Source organism: Neovison vison, chromosome 7, assembly GCF_020171115.1.
Source record: "Neovison vison isolate M4711 chromosome 7, ASM_NN_V1, whole genome shotgun sequence".
Lineage (NCBI taxonomy): Eukaryota > Metazoa > Chordata > Mammalia > Carnivora > Mustelidae > Neogale > Neogale vison.
The window spans coordinates 177,677,153-177,696,575 of record NC_058097.1 but is presented as its reverse complement, the minus strand read 5'-3'; the positions used below and the strand labels follow the sequence as shown (position 1 = coordinate 177,696,575).

Genomic DNA, 19,423 nt, shown 5'->3' with positions numbered 1-19,423 from the left:
TGCAACATTTATTTCCCTGGTTAGTTCCCAAGTTACAGATGGTCCTGATGGCTTTTATCCTTATTATCATTCTCCTTTTACAGATAAGGGTATTGAAAAATCAAGAGCTTAAGTTATTTCCCCAAGGCCATGGTCATTGTCAGAAACAAGATTTGAACCCAGCTGCTTTTATACCTAGCCCAGGATTCTTTATTCTACACTAGGCTACATACCTGAAATGTGGCAGTAAGGAAAAATGCCATCCTAAGCCTTTCGAGCTGACATTCATCTATAGTCTTCTGTACTGCAAGGAAAGAATCTAAGCTTGACTTTCAAGCAGGAGCTACATATTTTCTGTTTCAGATCTGGGTATAGGACAGAACGATTTCAATTCACTTCAAGGCTGTAACAAACCCAGCTTAAGGTTAGAGTTGTTGGCAAAGGACTTCTCTTCTTGCCCTTCTCCTGGATCCAACAACAGTGAAGATTTTCGTAACTCACACCATTAAGTCTACAACTTATCAATTAATTGGAAACAAAGAATAACAGAATCTATAAGAATATAGATAGTAGTGACCATTTATTGAGTGCTCCCTTTGGGCTAGAAAATGGTACATGCTCTTCCTCATCTCATTCTCTCAACTTCAAAAGGTGCTGCTATTTTTATCAAGAGGAAAAAAACGGAGTGTTTCAGAGGTTAAGTAACTTTCACATCACTCAGCTGGTGGCGGCGATTTTATTTTATTTTATTTTTTTTAAGATTTTATTTATATGTCAGAGAAAGAGAGAGAGAGAAAGCACAAGCAGGGGAAGCATCAGGCAGAGAGAGAAGCAGGCTCCCCGCTGAGCAAGGAGCCCAATATGTGACTGGATCCCAGGACTCTGGGATCATGAGCAAAGCTGAAGGCAGCCACTTAACCAACAGAGCCACCCAGGTGTCCCTGCTGGTGGCAATTTTAATCCACCTCTCTCTAAAATGCTAGTCTCCTGATTCCATAAAGTCCAGTCCCCTCTAGGTAGAGATCTGTCCAGACCAAGTGTTCCAAATCCTTCAAACCCTTCCTGCCACACAGCACTAAAGTGAGATACTTACAAACACATTAAGACAGGGCAGTGCATGTATATTTGTTCCCATCCCGGTCATACCTTTATTCCTCTAGTCTACGAATCTCCTTGTTTCTTTGTAGCAGTTACCCCTAGCTGAAAGTATCCAACTTGTTTGCTTGTAATTTGTCTGTCATTCCGGCTGGAATGCAAGCTCCGTGAGAGCAGGGTGGAGCTTGTCCTCCTGCGGCTGGATTTCCAGTCCCTGCCACAACACTTGGCACAAAGAAATTGCCTGATAAATTGTTACCCCAATGGTGAATGAACCCACCAACCCCAAAAGCTGACGATGTCCCTGATGAAGAAAAGGGAGATTCCCTTTCTCTGGTAAACTCCTTGATTAGAGAGAGAGAGAGAGAGAGAGAAGAAAAAAAAAAGGCTTTGGAACAGTCATTTCTAAAAGGCAAAGAATGCTTTGGTTTGCCAAGGTTTACAGAGAGCTGTGATTATGAGCTTTGAGAGCCCTTGCTCCTTAAACATTTTGTCTGATTTTTTTGTCTTGGTCAACCTCTGCTAGGAATTCTGGCAACTCCCCTTCCTCACTCCCCCACCCTTCTTCTCCCTGTCCACCTCCAGTGAATTCACATCCCTCTGCCGACCAGCTGCATATCCGGGTTCAGACGGAGGCCCAGGTGGCTCTCCACTAATGGCTCATCCGTTATCTGTGTGAAGAGCCAGTGCCTTTTCTGACTAGATTTTTTTTTTGAAGCTAAATTGACCTTTTTTTTTTTAGGGGAAAAAAGGTGTTCTACAGAAAGCAGTGTCTTGCTCTCCATTCATTTCTTCTTTCCTTATTTCTTTACTTCTCATCAAATATATCTTGCATACTCTTCTTCAAAAAAATTGTCTACTGCATTTTCCTACTGTTGAGAATGGTCTTCTGCCATGCTTTCTGAGCCACCAAATCGCTACCCTTCCTGCACAGCCGTTGCCCCCATATTCTTAACTCAACGTTTGGATATTTTTACAACACATATTCAGTATGAAAGATAATAGTGATAACTTGTTTTATATGAACATTTATACACCAGGACCCCTGTGAGGCACTGACTTCATTGGGATACTTTATGGCTTAATACATCTGAATGATTTATATCTCGTTTTGTCTAAGCACTTATGCTAATAAATTTAACAGATTTCTCCAGCACTGCCTGGTCCTTCGTTTTCTTCAGAGGGTCAAAGTGAGAGGAAAATAAAGCAGTGTGTTACTAAAGAAAGAAGGAAGAATTTGGCCTAACCGATTTAGAACACAAATAAAATTGTAACACAAATAAAATCCCTGATTACAGTTATGCTGGAGCAACAGTGAAAAAGAAGTTCCTAGATCCAGATAGATTTCCGTAATTAAGCTGTTTCTCAAACGCAGAATAGCATAATGACAGAATATTTAGCAAGCTAATTTACTAAGGAATATTTTGGTCCCATATAATTAAATCCAACCCTTAAGAAAAAAGAAAAAACTGACAACTGTTAAACTGAGTGCAGTCAGGAAAGGAAAAGGGATAAGATAAAATCCAGTCTATAAAATATAGTCCATTATCTTTTATAGGTTAAAAAAAACACACAAAGAATACTTGGAAAGAATCTTCTGAGATGGAAAGATTTTAAGATTGTGTGGGGACTTTTTTTTTTTTTTTTACAGGTGCAGAATATAAGTTGGATTTTTTTCTTGGTGTTTTTTTTTTCTTTTTCCCATTTTTTCCCCTGTTGTTTGCAAAGTTGAATCCGGGGTCAGGAGTTCTAATTGTAACCTCAGACTGGAATTCCAGATGGTGCGCTTAGGACTGGGAGCAACTCTCAGTTCATCAATTTCATGGGCCTACGTATCTGCTCTGGCCACGGCCCGGCCTCCATCCCCACTGTGGCATTAATGCAGAACAAATTGAGACATATCCTCTATATAATTAGTTCCAGAATTTAAAAAGATTTACGGTATAATAATAGAGGCAGCGCTGCGGAATCCTTTCAACGGGGACTCTCTGGGAGCTTGGGGACCAACTCGCGGTGGCATCAGAATAGACGGGTAACTCTGGCCGGTCCAGGAACTGCAAGCTGGGAGAGAGGGGGAAATTTTGCAGCGCCTAGGCGGCGGCGCTCACCGGTCCTGAACCCCCAAACTGGGTCAGAGAACGGAGTTTGTACTGTAGACGAAAGGTTGTTCCAAAAAAAAAAAAAAATCGAGTTACTTTTCAAATGAGCAGAGAAAGCCAGGGTGGGGGGGACAAAGACGAGGGGTACTCTCTAACAAAAGTCCCTCGCTTACTTTTTTTTTTTTTTTTTAAATTTAAAGAAATGAAGCTGGGGTTTCTACTGCCAGCACGGGGCTGGAAACCTGCTAAGCGCCTACGGAGATGCCGGGGGTAAGCAGATCCCCAAGAGCTGGAGTGGGCAGGGAGGGGAGGAGTAGCGGTTGGGCTGCTAGTCCCGCGCCTGGAGCTGGGGGCTTTAGCCCCTGCCGGAGGTGCTAATGGAGCGCCAGTTCCTCCTGGGCGGCTGGTGGTGCAGCCGCTCCTCTTCTGCGTCTCCGGCCCCAGCCCTTGACAGATCGCAGTGCTTTGAGTGTTTATTCAGTTGTTGGCGGCCGCGGGGTGACGCCCGGAGCGCAGCCTGGGAGTACGCGCAGCTCCCTGGGGCCGCGGCTGCAGGGCCGGCTCGGCTCTTGGTCAGACGCAGTTGACAGCCCCGGGGTCAAAGGGGGTGGAGGAGGGGGGCGGTTAGAGGTCCTCAGGACCCTCTACCACTCGGCGGTGATTTTTGATCTCCCAATAATTAAGCACCTTCCAGGCCAGGATGACTTTTACCAATGTATCCGAGCCACATGGGTTTTCAGTGTCCCTCTCTCCCTCTCTTTACAACCCATTCCATTAGCTCTACAGAGGCAGAAAGGGAGGGGGATAAAGGCCTAACTGAGCTAGACGTCGAGAGATCTGGGTTCCACCTCGGCTTGGGCACTATTTTGCCATGGATCCTTAGCAATAGTGACAACGATTGTAACGTTTATCGAATGGGTGAAACCAACACTATTCTCTGGTCTAATCCCCACGACTCGACGAAGTGGACGCTAGTCTTGCACGACCCCATCTCATCAATAAGGAAACTGAGGCTCAGAGAGGCTATGGAAGTCCTCTATGGTTACACAGCTGTTACCCGGCGGACCTGAGATTCTATTCTCTGCCTAACAATTCCATCCTCTTAACCACCGCGCTCGCTGCCTTTCCTCTCTCTGCCTGGGCCTCAGTTTCCTTTTCTGCAGACGGGGAGTTGTATTTCCATTCCTGCCAAATGGTGATTCAGACAAATCCTCTGTGCCTTAAGTCTCAGTGCTGACGGGAGTGGAAAGGTGGATCAGAGAAGGGAGCGGCCAGGTCTACGCCGCGCTCATTTCCTTGGGCCTCGAGCTACGGAGGTGCCGGAGAGCGCCCACCTGCTGAGGCGGGCAGAGTTCCTCCGGGCCAGATACTCTGTCCCTCCGCCAGGCGGGCTGAGGGGGCGCCGAGGCCAGCTTAGCGGGCGCATCTGTCCGAATAACCGCCGAGCTCCCGCAGAATAGATTATTCAAGGGGAAAAGGGGGACCTCAGTGTGCCGGTTTCCTAGCGTTGGGCCTGGGGCTCCTGGGCTTCCGGGGATGGGGATGGGTGGGGGCGTTCGGAGACCTCCTCTCCCGCGAGGCCCTCCGACTTCGAGCGGCCGCGGACCCGCAGCACTTACTTCCCGGCCTCGCGGGTTGCAGGGAACTCCTCCCACCGTTTCGGACTACGGTGCCGGAGCCAGGAGGCAAGCCAGGATTGCAGCGGGGATCACACTACTGCTCTACCTCCCTCTGGGCTTCTCAGGCAACAAATGGCGGAGGAAAGAAAAGTCCTGAATTTTCTCGGCCCCCCCCTTTCTTCTCACTCCACCCCTCCCCGCCCCTGAACAAAAGCTTCTTTAAAAAAGGAAAATTAAGCACTTCTGCCCTATCTGGGATTCAAAACCACAAAAGCTCACCTTCAAGGCACCCCCCCAGAGACCCCCAAAACTTTGCAGAAGAGTATAGAAAAGAAACAATCTCGACCTTTTCGTTGGCAAATAAAAATCCCTGACTTTTTGTAAAGGTCTCTCCTTCCCTCGTGGCGCTTGAGTGAATCCTAGTTAAGAAAAACTCCTTCGACGTCGAAATAAAAGTGGTGGGTGTGAGACAGGGGTCTGCGGAGTTCTAGGGGCAGCTTGGCCTGAGAAGTTTCGTCTCCCTGGGCCTTTCTGCACCAGAGGGACCACAGGCGCATGCCCTCTGCCCAGCTCTCCAGCCCCGCTGCAGGTTTCCAGACTGCACTTGCGGGAGCGTAGTGGGCAGCTCACAGAGTGTCGGGGGAGAAGGAGCTGGCCTCCAGAACCTTTTCAGTTATTTAAAGAAAACATAAAACTTCTGAGTGGAGACAAGCACAGTCATGCACCGAAGTAGCGCAGAGAGGGGCAGGACCTCTAGGTGGCCGGGGGAACCAGCGGGTAGCGCGCGTTCCCGACCTTTGCCCTCACCGTGTCCTGCGTCTTTAGGACGAGCGACCCCAAGAGGAGGGAATTTTGTTTGGCGTGTAGGCTCTGAGCCTCGGGTTCGCAGCCACAACTCAGGTCCACTTCATTTACTCAGCGCAAGTTCAAGTTAACTAAAACCAAAGCGTAAGAAAATGAAGAGCATGCCACGGCTTTTAAAACGTTCCGTTTCTTTGTAAAACTGCAACTACCATGGTTGTCGCTTCGCAAGGGCTTGGTGGAGAGGTGCGCGCCCTTCCGCGGCCAGCCTGGAGTAAGAGGCCTGGCGGCCACCGGCTGCTGCCCGCCCGCGCTCCTGGCGGTTCCAGGCTGCGCGGTCGCCGCTGCCTCCTGGGCGTTTCCACGAGCCCCGAAACGCACTCCAACCCGGATTCCCAGCGCTTCTCCTTGCCTAGGATCCGCATTCCCTTAAATCCTGACTACTGTGGAAGAGCCAAAAACCGAAACATAACCTCAAACACCCGCCCTGAGGCGCGCGGGGCTCCCACAGAGTAACTAGGTGAAGAGTCTGATGTGGCGAAGTTCAGCGCTCGGAACTCCCAACGGTGAGAACACTGCCCTGGACCGTGGGCCACTAAGGGCTTTCCCTCGTGGTCCTCCTAACTGGTTTGCGTCCCCTCATCAGTCACTGCTTATCCGGAATGGTATCCTCCACCGTGAGCAGAGGCCGAGGGCGGTGGGATTGGCTGCAGGAGACGACATCTCCCCGGGGGACTTGGACTTGGAATCCTCCCCACCTCTCAACCTCCATTCTGGGCTCCAGGATGCTCCGGTCAGAATGCGTGCAAGCTCTGGGTGTTCCCCTAAAGGCTTTCCCGGCTTCACCGAATTAGAGTTAAATACCCCTCACTAGGAAAGGAGATTAAGTGCCGCTGACACCAGTTTTTAGGCAGGCGACAACTGCCCTCGTCTGGGCACAAACCTCATCCAGTAACCAACTACCAGACGATCGAAATATGCCTTTTATCACAGCTGAAGCACCGCGCCCCCCAGGTCACCCACGTTCATCTTGCGCGTGGCCTCTGAAACCCACGTGTCACCCCCACCCCAGTGAACCTGAGATTACAGCCACCACTCCTGCCCGGCGGCACAAGAAGCAGGAGCTGGACTTTCGGGCTCCTGAAGCCCGAAATTGGCCTCTCTGAAGCTCTGGAAAGTTTTCAGTGCTTTCCTGAAGTTCCCGCCCTCGCGGGGCTCACCTGCCCCTCCCTTGAACCCGCCCTCTCAGATTAACACCCCCCTCCCCCGTCACCCCCACAAACACACACACACTCAGTGATGCAGTGGGGACATTCGCTGCTCACCTGGAGAGACTCGCCAGTGCCCCGAGGCGCCCACACTTGCGAAGGCCGAGAAGGGGAGGTGGGGGGAGGGCTGCGTCCCGTAGGCCGGCTGAGAGCGCGTGGCGGGTAGGAGAGGAGGGTGTCTCCCAGAGGTACGCTCTCTCCAGGCCCGCCCCCCACCCCCGCGGCGAGGGCGCCCCCACCGTGCAGCGCGCGCTGCCTGGCCGGGCTGAGGCAGCGGTGTGAATGGAGCGGCCAAGGCTCCTGGCTCCTCCTCCTCCCCCGCCGCCAGCCCCTCTTATTTGAGCTTTGGGAAGCTGGGGGCAGCCAGGCAGCTGGGGTAAGGAGTTCAAGGCAGCGCCCACACCCGGGGGTTCTCCGCAACCGGCCGTCTGTGCGCTCCCCCCTTCCCACCCGCCCTCCCACTCACTCACTCACTCACTCACCCACCCACCCAGAGCCGGGACCGCAGCCCAGGAGCCGGGGCCCCGCCGCCTCCTTGCCGCGATCCTGGACTTCCTCCTGCCTCAGGAGCCAGCTTCCACGTGTACCCCAGAGCCGGCATCTTCACACTCGCTCCGCTCCGGGTCTGGGTGCCTTCAGCACCCCGAGCAGCCGGGGCTCCGGGGTCCAGGAGGCCTCTGGGCCAAGTTAGGTGCGGCCGAGTACAGCGCCGAGCGTCTGCAAGGCCGAAGGAGCCGCGGGGCATCCGGGGCTGAGCCGCAGCAAATGGGCTCTGACGTTCGGGACCTGAATGCGCTGCTGCCGGCGGTACCCTCGCTGGGTGGCGGCGGTGGCTGCGCCCTGCCCGTGAGCGGCGCCGCGCAGTGGGCGCCGGTGCTGGATTTTGCACCCCCGGGCGCCTCGGCTTACGGTTCGCTGGGCGGTCCTGCGCCGCCGCCGGCCCCGCCGCCACCCCCGCCGCCACCGCCGCCTCACTCCTTCATCAAACAGGAGCCGAGCTGGGGCGGCGCGGAGCCGCACGAGGAGCAGTGCTTGAGCGCCTTCACCGTGCATTTCTCCGGCCAGTTCACCGGCACAGCTGGAGCCTGTCGCTACGGTCCCTTCGGTCCTCCTCCGCCCAGCCAGGCGTCCTCCGGTCAGGCCAGGATGTTCCCCAACGCGCCCTACCTGCCTAGCTGCCTCGAGAGCCAGCCCGCTATCCGCAACCAGGGTAAGCGGGCCGGGGAGCGCCCTCTACACGCGGGGTGGCGCCGGGGCTGTCGCCGCGCTCTAGCATTCCCCTGTCCTATTCCTTCCCTGACCCCGGCTCTTCACCGGCTGCTCCCCACCCCCACCCCAGACCGTGAGGGTAGCGGAAGCAGCGGCTTGGGGAGAGGAGGCCGGGGAGAGGGAGTACGTGCCGGCGGAGGCCCCTGACATCCTGCAGAGCCAGGAGCCGGACTGGTTCGCATGAGCCGGGAGGTCATCTGGGGCCCCTCGGACCCCAGGAGATTCCAGGACTGCTAGTCTCCGTGGGAGTCGGAAGGGGGAACCGGTGCAGTGTCTGGCTCTGTCTCAGAAAGGTGCTCTGTGGCTCAAGGCACCACGGGACTGTTATTAGGCATTGGACCTTTTTGTAGCTTTCACACTGTGGGACCAGCACCGGGTGAGCAGCCCGTGTTCCTACCCCGCGCGGAAATGTCAGGAGCCGCTCCAGCCTTCACGGCGATGGCACGCATTAGACCTACTATACAAGTATCACGGAACAAGGAACGAGTACTTGGACGGGCTAGCAGCTAAACCGTTTAGCCTTTCCTGAAACCATGTCCGTGTTCGCGTCTGGTAGTATAAAAGCGGATGTCTCCTGGGTTCAAGCTCAGGCGGCGTCCGTGAGAGCTCCAGGGCTGGAAAAGAACTCTGTTTATCCTGTTCTAAGCTGTGTGGGACCGGGTCCTCCGAGAGGCGGTGGAACGAGGCCCAAGCATGGGCCTTCCTTTCAGCGCGCCTTGGTGCCTTTTTGTCGTTAAACTCGGAGCTCAGCTGATTTTTGCAAGACAGGGGGGTCAGAACAGGAACGGTTTATTTGCCGACTTCAGTGTACATCGAGGGACTCAGCCAGTAGCGTCCCCATCCCGCCCTGGCTCCCGCACACCTACTTAACGTTTCTCAGGAACTAGCGCAGAGCCAATCAGGCTGGGCCCTTGTAGTTTGTTTTCCAATTTGATACTAATTGGACTTCTGTGCTCTTTAAGCGTTCATTCCGTATTTTAGGAAATGTCTTACAAACGCCATGGCGGATGCTCTTGCTGGAGCAAAATTTCCCGCGGACCTAAGGGACTAGGATGTTTCTGGGATGCGTGGGCCGGGAGAACAGAGCATGTACCGTTTTCGGGAGGTGCCAGGGCTCCCCAAGCTCAGAAGGGCTCAGGGCTTCTGGTCCATGGTCAGTGCCAACACCTTCTAAATGAGTATCTTCAGGTGGTCCCTAGCTAAACCCAGCCTGCAGCACCTGGCTCACCAGAAGCCCCAGTGAAATCGAAACCACTCTCCCCTCTTCCTTTAGGGGACTCGAGGTCCACGGTCTGTGGAGGAACCTCAAGCAGCCCCCCCGGGGGGCCTCCATTCTGGGTGTTTGCTACATGGAAGTTAGTGTTTTCCACTCAAGGGATGTTGGAATAACTCAGTGTCGATTCAGAGGCTTGTGTTCTCTGAGTGTCACCTCTGATTAGCAGACTGCTGTTACCTTTTACAAATCTCCAGTTCTCAGTTTCCCCATCTGTAAGAGGGTTGCTCACCTTGGGTGGTGGCCCCCACCTGAAGTTCTATGCCACTGGAGCAGAAGCCCAACTTTCCCCTGGCTTGGGGCTCTACATTCCAAAGGCAGCAGACCATCTAAAATTGGCTGAACCAGAAACGGCAAGACAGGCAGGCAGGTGTGTGACGTGAGTGAATCTGAGTGTGGATGTGTGCTCTTTGGAGGCCTGGAGACGCCATTTGGTCTGTTTCTGAGGCTTCAAAATACTACTGTGCTGTTAGCATTTGAGTCCATCTAGGTTCTGGGGGGATTTTTGGAATCTGGGCTCTCTCACTTTGTGTGGGTCTCTTCTATAGGCAGTTCTGGTGCCTAGGATCCCATCAGTTCAGCATGGGGTTGGTTGCCAAAGAGATAAAAGGCTTGGGAGTTGGGGACCAGGACTAGCAGATGAAGGACTTCTCATCCCCATCCTGGGGGAAAGCCCAGCGGAAAGCCAGCTCCAGACACGTGCCACAACCTGTAAGGCAGTTCTCTTCTGTGGGTTTAGTTTTTTCTTGCACTGAAAATGTAAGTGGGTCATGCTCGCCTGGCTGTTGGGACTTATTGGGCAGCTGGGGGTTGGGGTGAGATGTCAGGAGCTGCTCCAGCTTCAGTCCTAGCCTTGGCAACCCCAAGGCCTGGAGATTCTGGATTAATTCTCTTGACTTCTGGGATTTCTGTGGCTCCCCCAGGAATGCAGTCTAGCAGGAGGCTTGTGTTGGGGGAAGCAAGGGCATCAGCTCCTTCCCCAGAGTATGGGAATGGCCATCAACAGACTCCAGACCAAGCTCCAGCAGAGAGAAATCAAGACTCTGAATCCCTGTCCCTAGGCAAAGCAGCCTAACCCTGGCCCACAGGAGAGGGCAGTTGGCACCATCAGGCATCATGCCACCCCCTCCCTTTTCCATTTCTTAAACAGGATAGGTAGTGTCCTAAACTTCTAAACATTAATTCAGCAAACATTTATGGAGCACCTACTCTGTACAAGGCGCTGGCGATGAAGCATTAAGGCAGTGTGCATGTTTGCATATTGGAGTGCATGGAGTCTGACATTGGAGGGCTCCCTTATTTCTGGATGAGAAAATCTAGGCTCTAAGAGATTAGGTGTGCAACAGGTCGCTCTGAGGCACAGCTGGGACTCACACGCAGACCATACTAGGCTATTTCTACCTCCTTTTCCAGGGATCTTGGTCCTTCTGTTGAGATGGATTTCCTTCTCCCTGTTGGAGGGGCACTGAACCAACAGTAGTCTGTGTGTGAGGTTTGTTTAGATGGTTTGTCAGGGCAGAATTGGGGTGAGGACTTGGGTAGTCCCAGACTTCATGAATTGAAGGAAGAGGGAAACACCCAAAAAACCCCAAACGATTGCTTGTCAGTCAGCCTCTGATTCCCAAAGCTGGAGGGGGCTCAGAATCCGTGCAGGAGGCGGCCTTGGTATCACCAGGTCACCCTAGAATCAAGTGTAGAGACCAGCTGTACCCAAGGGCGAAGGGCGCCCCCCTTTGGGTCACATTGGAGAGGGTATTTCGTTAGGGGACAGATTTGTCCTTATTCTGCCGCGGCAATGGAGTCATCATTTTCAGCCTTCTGCCCCTCTCCCTGACGGAGCCTGCTGTCCACTTTACCGTCCAGCTCTTGGGAAGCCAGGCCGGGCCAGGCTGTTCCCGGGTTCCTCCGCTGCCGCGCGCGGGGGAGGAAGGCGCAGAGCGTGTCTGGCCTCTCCGCGCGGTCAAGGTTGCACTCCCTTCCCGGGCAGAGACTAACCGTGGGAAAAGCGCTACCTTGGACGCTTAGGCCCTCTCCCTTGAAGGCCTGTACAAGAAGTCTTTGAACACGCGGCCCCTTTTTGCCCGCAACAGTTCCTCCCTAGGCCCCCGCCCCCGCGCTCTCCGCCCCTGGCCCAGCGAGAGGCCCCAGGACAGCGTGATCTAATCAGTCCCGGGTCCGATAAGTTTCTAAATAAAAAAAAAAAAATCTTTAAAAAAAAAAAAAGAGCCCTCTGTCCCCTCCGCAGGCGCTTTCAACACGGGGGTCGTGAGGGAGGGGTTGGAGGCTGGCCCCTACCCCGCCTCCCCACACCCGGTCTGCGTGCCCTTGGGAGCCTTGCGGGGCGCGGAGGCGACGGGGCGGGTTGGGGAGCTGCAGCCCGCAACCCTACAGTTTCAGAGCCCGCCTCCACGGACAGCACGTGCTCCAGGCCACTGCCTACCCATCTGCCCAGGAATGGAGAAGGGTTCGTCTAGAGACCATTTCTTTGCGGTTTCTGTTTCTTCTATTTAAAAAAAAAAAAATGCGTCTTTTCAAAATTCGGCCTTCTCTCTGCAGAATCGGGTACTGAGAGCCACATTTCGTTTGTAAGCTGACAGGTAGGCCTCAAAGAGGGCCGTGCCTTCTCTCCCAGAAGGAAGCCCAGCTCACCCAGGCCTGATAGCTAACGGGACGGTGGCGGGGGTAGGGTGATCTTTGCCTACTTAGCAGGCGAGAGATGTAGGACTTTGGGGTTATGCAAGTTACAAAAGTTGGTGGTTTCTTAATTGTCAACCTGTGGTCCCAAGCCTGCGTGAGATTTTGCCTACCTGGTACGATCTGGTTATTAGGACCTGCCTTGACCCTGTCTCCCACTCAGACACACCGCACTGCCCCGAGTGGGCAGGAGAAGCTCGGGTTTTGTTTTTGTTTGGGGGTATGTTTCAATGATGGGGTAGTGGCCTTCTAGTTCTGTCCACCCTAAGTCTTCACAAACACCTGTTGCAGACCCTCTGTCATGCCTGGGGCAAGAGTGTGGGTATTTGACCTATCCCACTCCCAAAAATTGAGTGGAGTTTCGAGATCCAGCGCAATGGCTGGGAGGGGTTTGGGAGAATGTGCGGGGGATGGATCCGCACCGCGGCCCTCCTGTAAGCCTAAGTGAGCAACAGGGCGGATCTCATTTGCCCCTGGGCCTGGACCTCAGGCCAGAGACTCTGGGGCCTTCGCACAGAAGGAGAGAATCCCACCATTCCGTTCAGGGCCCCGGGACTGACTTGTATCATCGTTGGAGGATGCTTTCCCCCCAGCGGTGGCAACAGTTTTCCAGAAGCTGTTTCAAGCAATTTAATAATAACCACAAAAGGAGACCACATTTTTCTTTCTTTTTTTTTAATAAAGATTTTATTTATTTATTTATTTGACAGAGAGGGGGAGAGAGATAACACAAGCAAGGGGAGGGGCAGAGAGAGAGAGGGAGAAGCTGACTTCCCGCTGAGCAAGGAGCCCCACCCAGGGCTCAATCCCAGGACCCTGGGATCATCACCCGAGTCGAATGCAGCCATTTAAGGACTGAGCCACCCAGTGGCCCCGCGAGACCACGTTTTTCAATCAAGACACCACATTCTGTTACTCAGCCTTCAGAGAGTTGGGGAAGAAGTCGATGTTGCCCTTGGTTGCACTGTAGGGAAACTGGGGGACCCGTGCGCTGCCCAGGAGGGAAAGGGAGCTACAGTGTCAGGTACACTCTAAAACAGGCAGCTTCCTCTTCTGGGGCGCGAGGAACCCCACGATGGTGGTCAGAGTAAGGACACACGGGATGCGAATTGCATCAGAGAGGTGTAGAAGGAGGGCATAGGGCCGACGGCCGCGGGCCCAACGGAAAGGGCCCCTTTCTTTTAATCCTCACCAGCTTTCCTAAGGGCCTTAGGTGTCGTGGTGTTAGGGTCGCTCAGCCTCAGATAACATTACTCAGTAATGACTCTTTCCATCTAAGGCCCATGCCGTTTAACTGGCTCCGAGTAATTAATGAAAGTTGGTGCGCGGTCCCCTGATTTACTGCTCCGAGTCAGCGCGGGGTCAGCTGAACAGATTCATTTCCCTCGCCCGCGCTGCCCCCGAGCAAGAGCCACGGTGTTTGTTTTTGGAGGTGAAGAACTTTCTCTAGTGAGCGGTTGGCAGTTTTCATACTTCACTTGCCTGAGGTTCGGTTCAGGAGCTGCAGACACCGTGGGAGACGAGGGGCGTACATGAATCGGGAAACGGCAGGGAGGTCACGGTTTTACTTGGGAAAGGGCGGTGCGTCGACCCGAGGTCACACCTTTGCGGTTGGGCCCGGCTTCCCGCCGAGAAAGTTCTGGAGGCCGGTGGGGTGGCATCTTCCTCCGCTGGGGTTTCTTGTTCGGGGCCCGGGGACTCCTCGACCCCAGTTCAGGTCTCGTAGACCCACCGACCCGCGCCCCCCACCCCCTCCGCTGACGCTGTGCTTCTCTCCGCCGCGCTCTCAGGTTACAGCACGGTCACCTTCGACGGGACGCCCAGCTACGGTCACACGCCCTCGCACCACGCGGCGCAGTTCCCCAACCACTCTTTCAAGCACGAGGACCCCATGGGCCAGCAGGGCTCTCTGGGTAAGCAGGCGGGAAGGATGTGCGGTCCTTCTCCCCTTCTTTCGTGCCAATCCCCGGAATCCCACGGCAAATTTTGAGAGAAGGGATTTTTAGAAATAATCGGCCCAGTCTCACCCAATTGAGAAGAAAAGGTTGAGTTTTGCCCCCGCCCGCAGTATGTTGGTGACCGCTCTACTCAAGTCTACGAATGTCTCGAAGGTCTTTTCGGTGTACTAGGAAGTAAGCGCTAAGGCAATGTGAAGTGAGAAGCAGATTAGCTCCTTACGATCTGGACGCCCTCTGTGGGCACGCCCGGGCGTCCAGGCTCATGACCCCCAGCTTCGTCTCTGAGCCTGGCTGGGGATGCTGTCTGTCCCGGACCCTGCCCGCGTCCTCGCCCCCCGCGCGCCACCCCGACCGACTCGCACCCGGATCCCTTGCGGCGCGCTCATTCGGCTCTCCTCGGCTCTCCGCAGGCGAGCAGCAGTACTCCGTGCCGCCCCCAGTCTATGGCTGCCACACCCCTACCGACAGCTGCACTGGCAGCCAGGCCCTGCTGCTGAGGACGCCGTACAGCAGGTAGGAAAGCGCTCCGCACGGTGTCTGGGTCCCCGGGACCCCGGAGAGGGCGCGCGAAACCGCAGGAACGTCCGACGCGGGCAGCCCCGACCGCGGGCGTGCGGGGTCCTGGAGGCAAAGGACGCGTTTAGCTACTTAAAGCAAATTTAAGCAGATCTCCTGATTTGAAAGAAGTAGGTTTCCTCGTCTCCTGGCGTTCTTGTTTTGAATATAAACGAGGGCGGTTACTGTTTGAACTAGAGAACAGTGGAGCTTGGAGAAGTTATTTTTTAAAGCGCTCCTTAAGGAGCCCTTAGCTTCCTCGGGACCAAAGATTAGACATGGAGTCCACTCCCACTCCGTTCTTCTCACTTCTCAGACCTCTCCTCGCCCACTGGCCACACCGGCGGCCTTCTCGGGGAGTAATTCGAGGGCGCGTACGCTGGCACCACAGCCTGCTCCCCACCCCTGTGCTCCCGGGTCTGCGGCCGCCGCGGCACCCGGTGGGCGTGGTTCCCAGCGCCAGGCCCCGCGCCGGCAGCGGACCCGGACTGCGGGCAGGACCTCGGTCGGGTCGCCGCGGTGGCCTCCGGGGACGCTGCTCCAGCCCGCGTCGGTCCTCCTTCCCGTTCCAGGGAGGCAGAAGACCAGCCTCTTTTCCTTCCAAGCTTTTCCCTCCCTGTCCCTTGTGCGTTCTCCCGGCTCTCGCTCCACCCTCCACCTTCTCTCCCCCAAATTTATTCTTCAACTTTGGGTGAACTTGGCCGGCATCCCGCTTCTCCGATAGGGTTGCCTAGTAACTGGTGCACACACCGGCGCGCGCGGGGCTGGAAGGTGGGGCGGGCGGAGGGAAGTGGCGGCTCTCGGCCTTTGAGGCGGGGGACTGGGCTAGCATTACCTCATATTCCACCCCTGCCCCCCACCCCGGTGCTGCGGGGATCCTGATACCGACTGCCCCCAAACTCATCTCCATCCTCCCCCCTCTGCTCGAGGACCCGGGGCTGACGTCAAGGGAAGGAGGTAGTGAGGTAATGAAGGAAGGAAAAGCGCCTGCCCTGGGAGATTGGGTGGGGGGGGGATGGCCGCGCCTGGAGGACCTCCAGTCCCACAGGTGGAGGAGGGGAAGGAGGCTTCGCTCCCTAGCCGGCTGCTGCGCATCCCAAAGTCTCGGTGTGCTTATGAAATTGAGCCTGGTACTGGTCTGGTTCTCCTATCTGGGGGAAGTACAGGGTCGAGCCCCTCGAGTTCTGTATGCCTGAGGCAACACGGACTTCAGAAGCCTTCCCTTTTGATGGGGGAAATCCGGCATATCTAATTGGATCTTGGATTCAAGATCACTCTCCTTCCCTTCCCCTTCCCCTTCCTTTCGCCTTTTCTTTTTTTCTTTGAGCGAGAAGGAGCAAAGAAATGCTTGAAGGTTGCTGCGAGAGCGCGGAAGAATGACCGTACCTCCTCATCCTCCTTTTCTTTCTCACTAGCTAGAATCCAGTTCTGTTCTTTGGCCCCTCAGTGCTTCCCCTTGGTGGGTCCCAACACTGGAAAGCACGCAGAACCCACAACCATTCTCTGTTGTGAACACTCCCACTCCCTCCCATCAGAACTGTGGTGGCAGGGCCATTCCCATCCTTCTTGAGGAACTGTTCCTGCCATTATCAGAATGGCATTGTTGTAACTGGAACAGCCATTGGGGGTATAGTTGGAATGGTTCCCCATGGGATGGCCTTGGCCCACTCCTCCCTTTTCAGTTCCTGACTGGGGACTTACCCCCAGGTAGAGTGGAAGCCTTTGACGCTGGAGTGGGTGCTGTCTAGGTGAGCTAGTATACCCCTTTGGGGTTTGGAGTCTGGGAGGCATTGGTTCAAAGAGATGCAGACACACACACATTTCTTACTCTCCTCTCTCCCAGGCCTAGAGCCACACTAGGAAGGGGCCATCAGAGGGTCTAGCCTAGAAAGAGGAGCTGGGGATAAAGTGATCACAGCCACTGGTTTAACAACTGAGTCCCTGTGGTGGATTTTGACAAGGGCTGAAATTGTGGTTGCTATGGAAGTGGGAAAAGTCACTTGGATTGCATTTTATAGGTAATATTCTCACATTTGTAATCCAGCTTCTGAATGTCCACTCCATAAAGCAATTTTGTCAGGTTCATCTTTTGGAAATATTTGCTTAACCCTTTCTTCTTTCTACATAATTGGAATTTTTTTCCTTCTTGTTCTTTTTTAATTTATATCACAAAAATAGGATTTTATTCTGTTAGAGGAAATTTCGAAGCGATAACTCCGAAGCAAGAAATTATGACTCCTGTAGGAAAAGAGTTTGCTCCCTCGAAGTCTGTACTGTCTTTGAAGTTTCCAGTCACCCTAAATTCATAACATTTCTAATCACAAGTCAGGTACTTTCCCTGCAATAACGATGAATGAGCAGGTGTAGGAATGTTTTAAAATTGGTTCTATGCATTGACACTACCGCAGTTATGTCATTTCCTTTCTTTTTCACTCTTAAAAAAAAAAGTCTGAAAGGGTATTGAAATGCTTTTGTGAATGCAGTGTTTGAAAAAGCATAGGAAACAGGACTAAATTTTAATCACCGAATGGCATAACATTTGGGTTTTAGAGTTCACTGGTGCTTCTTTGGTCCCTGGCTCCATTCCCTTCTGTCTAAAATTGGGACCTCCTGGGAAAGGCTTGCCTGTATTTCGTTTGCCTTGTTGCACTTGACCCCCTGGGGCAGCCTGCCCAGCCTCTTCCCCACTGCCCTTCCAAAGCTAATGTCTCTCCAATCTTGAATTTAATCTTCCTTCCCAGTATGAAATAAAGGTAATGATATATATATAGAGAGATATAGATATATAGATATATATATACACACACACATACACACATATTTATAATAAGCAGTGTGCAATGTGAATTTGTTTTGAGGAAATTCTCAATATTCTCTTCTTGTTAGGAGGGAACTGTCCAGTGATTCTCTCTTCTCTCTCAGGTAACAGATCTGAGGAGTTGTGGCTGTGCCCCCTTGTGTGTAGATGGGCACAAGAGTCAATAGAAAAATGTCCCCAGTCAACTTATGGGAGGTGATAGAGGATGGTTTTCCCCATCCTCTCTGCCACTTTCCATTTTGAAGGTGGGTAGAGGTCCGTTGAAAGGTCGCTAAGTCTTCTGAAACCAGATTTCAGCCCCTAGGGGACCAGTGATCATAGCTGGGGGAAAAGTGAGTAAACCGTGAGGGTTTATTGCATGCTGACTATATGCTGCTGGCCACTGAGCTAAGTGCTTCACTCAGTTCCTTCATTTAGTTCTAAATTCTTTGTAGATGCTCGAATCTCCACTCTCCTGAAGAGGAAGTAGGTTCAGAGACTCAAAATAACTGGCTTAAGTCACACAGCAAGTCAGAATCAAGACCAGGACTTGATCCACAGTCTCTCTGACTTCAAAACCCATCTGTGCTCTGAATCAAGCAGGGATTCCAGGCCACTCACTCCACTGGAATGTTCCCCGTGTATAATCTGTAGCAGCACTGTTGCTGGTAAATATGCAGAGCAGAGGCTCATATAGACTTCCTTCATCCAGGCAGCTTTCTAGGCACTTTCCAAGTATTGACTTCTTTAATCCACATGACTCTCCTGAGGGGAGAGAGTAATGAATCCACTCTCATTAAGCACAAATTCGTCCTAATTTCTACCTAGAACAGGGAGCTAGCGGGGCCTTCCCTGCTTACTTCCTATGAATCTTCTTCCACAAACCCCTCTGACTTCACCGCTTGCTGGCCTCTTTGGAGCCCCCATCCCTGACTCTGCCCAGTTCATGGGCTGATACTCACAGCTACTTTGAAAAGGAGTTCTGGGGGTGCCTGGCTGGCTCAGTGGGTTGAGCCTCTGCCTTCAGCTCAGGTCATGATCTTGGGGTCCTGGGATCAAGCCCCACATCAGGTTCTCTGCTCAGCGGGGAGTCTACTTCCTCCTCTCTCTCTGCCTACTTATGATCTCTCTCTCAAATAAATAAAATCTAAAAAAAAGAGAGAGAGAGAGAGAGAAAAGGAGTTCTGTGCCCTGTGTTTGAAAAATAGTCCCCACACGTTATTTATTTGTTTGTTTGCTTATAGCTATTTTAGTCCTTTCCTTTCTTTCTTAGGCTCTTTTATTAGGTTTGCGCATCCTTCTTTAGCAACTGTGCTACCAATTTAAATGAGTCTATTTCCTTTCACCATTTAGTGGGTAAAACCACCTCACCTTGGGAAGCAGTAACTGCTGATTGAAATATTGCTAATTGAATGTTGATGATTCACAAACGATGCGGTTGATAGTGGAGGCTTTTCGCAGCGGGTGGTTTTTCGTGTGAGACTTCTGTAGCAGCCATAGAGTTTCTGGGGAATCCAGGTCACCGGGAAATCCATTATCTACCATTGAGGTTGGCCTTCAACATAGACATGAATCAGAGAGACGGCTCATGTCCAAGAAAATAAAGTGACAATCTCGAATGCCTCTTTTCACTTGTGTATCTAGGAACACTTTACATGGTATAAAGTTTCACTTAAGACAATACTGGTATTTGTTTCCCGCATCAGTAGGCATGAAGGCAGAAAGTCTGAAATGGTTTCCAGGGGTGGGCAGTGTTATCACGACCAAAGGCTCGAAATGGACTTGTCTCCAGGGAGGGGGAAAAATCTAGTTTCAAATATTCCTGCAACTTTTGTGCTGACCAAGTGTTTATTAATAGAAGTTGAATCCCCAGTGGGTTTTTCTTTGGTTAACTGGTGAGCTTGAGAGAAATAACAATACCAAGAGATTGACTGTAAAATAATTATTCATCATGGCCTGCTGGGCAGAAATTTCTCAACAGGCAGCCTCCATGGCGCCTTGGAGGGAAGAACGCAG

At 52.9% G+C, this 19,423-nt stretch overlaps 1 protein-coding gene across 1 annotated transcript in view; it reads left to right on the top strand.

The window, feature by feature from the left end:
* Positions 1-7,550: 7,550 nt before the first annotated feature.
* The window catches only part of WT1 (WT1 transcription factor), a 48,882-nt gene continuing 37,009 nt past the window's right edge, over positions 7,551-19,423 (top strand). Inside the window, exons 1-3 of the mRNA XM_044259029.1 lie at positions 7,551-8,071; positions 13,888-14,010; positions 14,466-14,568. Of these exons, the coding sequence (XP_044114964.1) occupies positions 7,627-8,071; positions 13,888-14,010; positions 14,466-14,568 (671 nt within the window). The 5' untranslated portion in view covers positions 7,551-7,626. The remainder of the gene's footprint in view (positions 8,072-13,887; positions 14,011-14,465; positions 14,569-19,423) is intronic.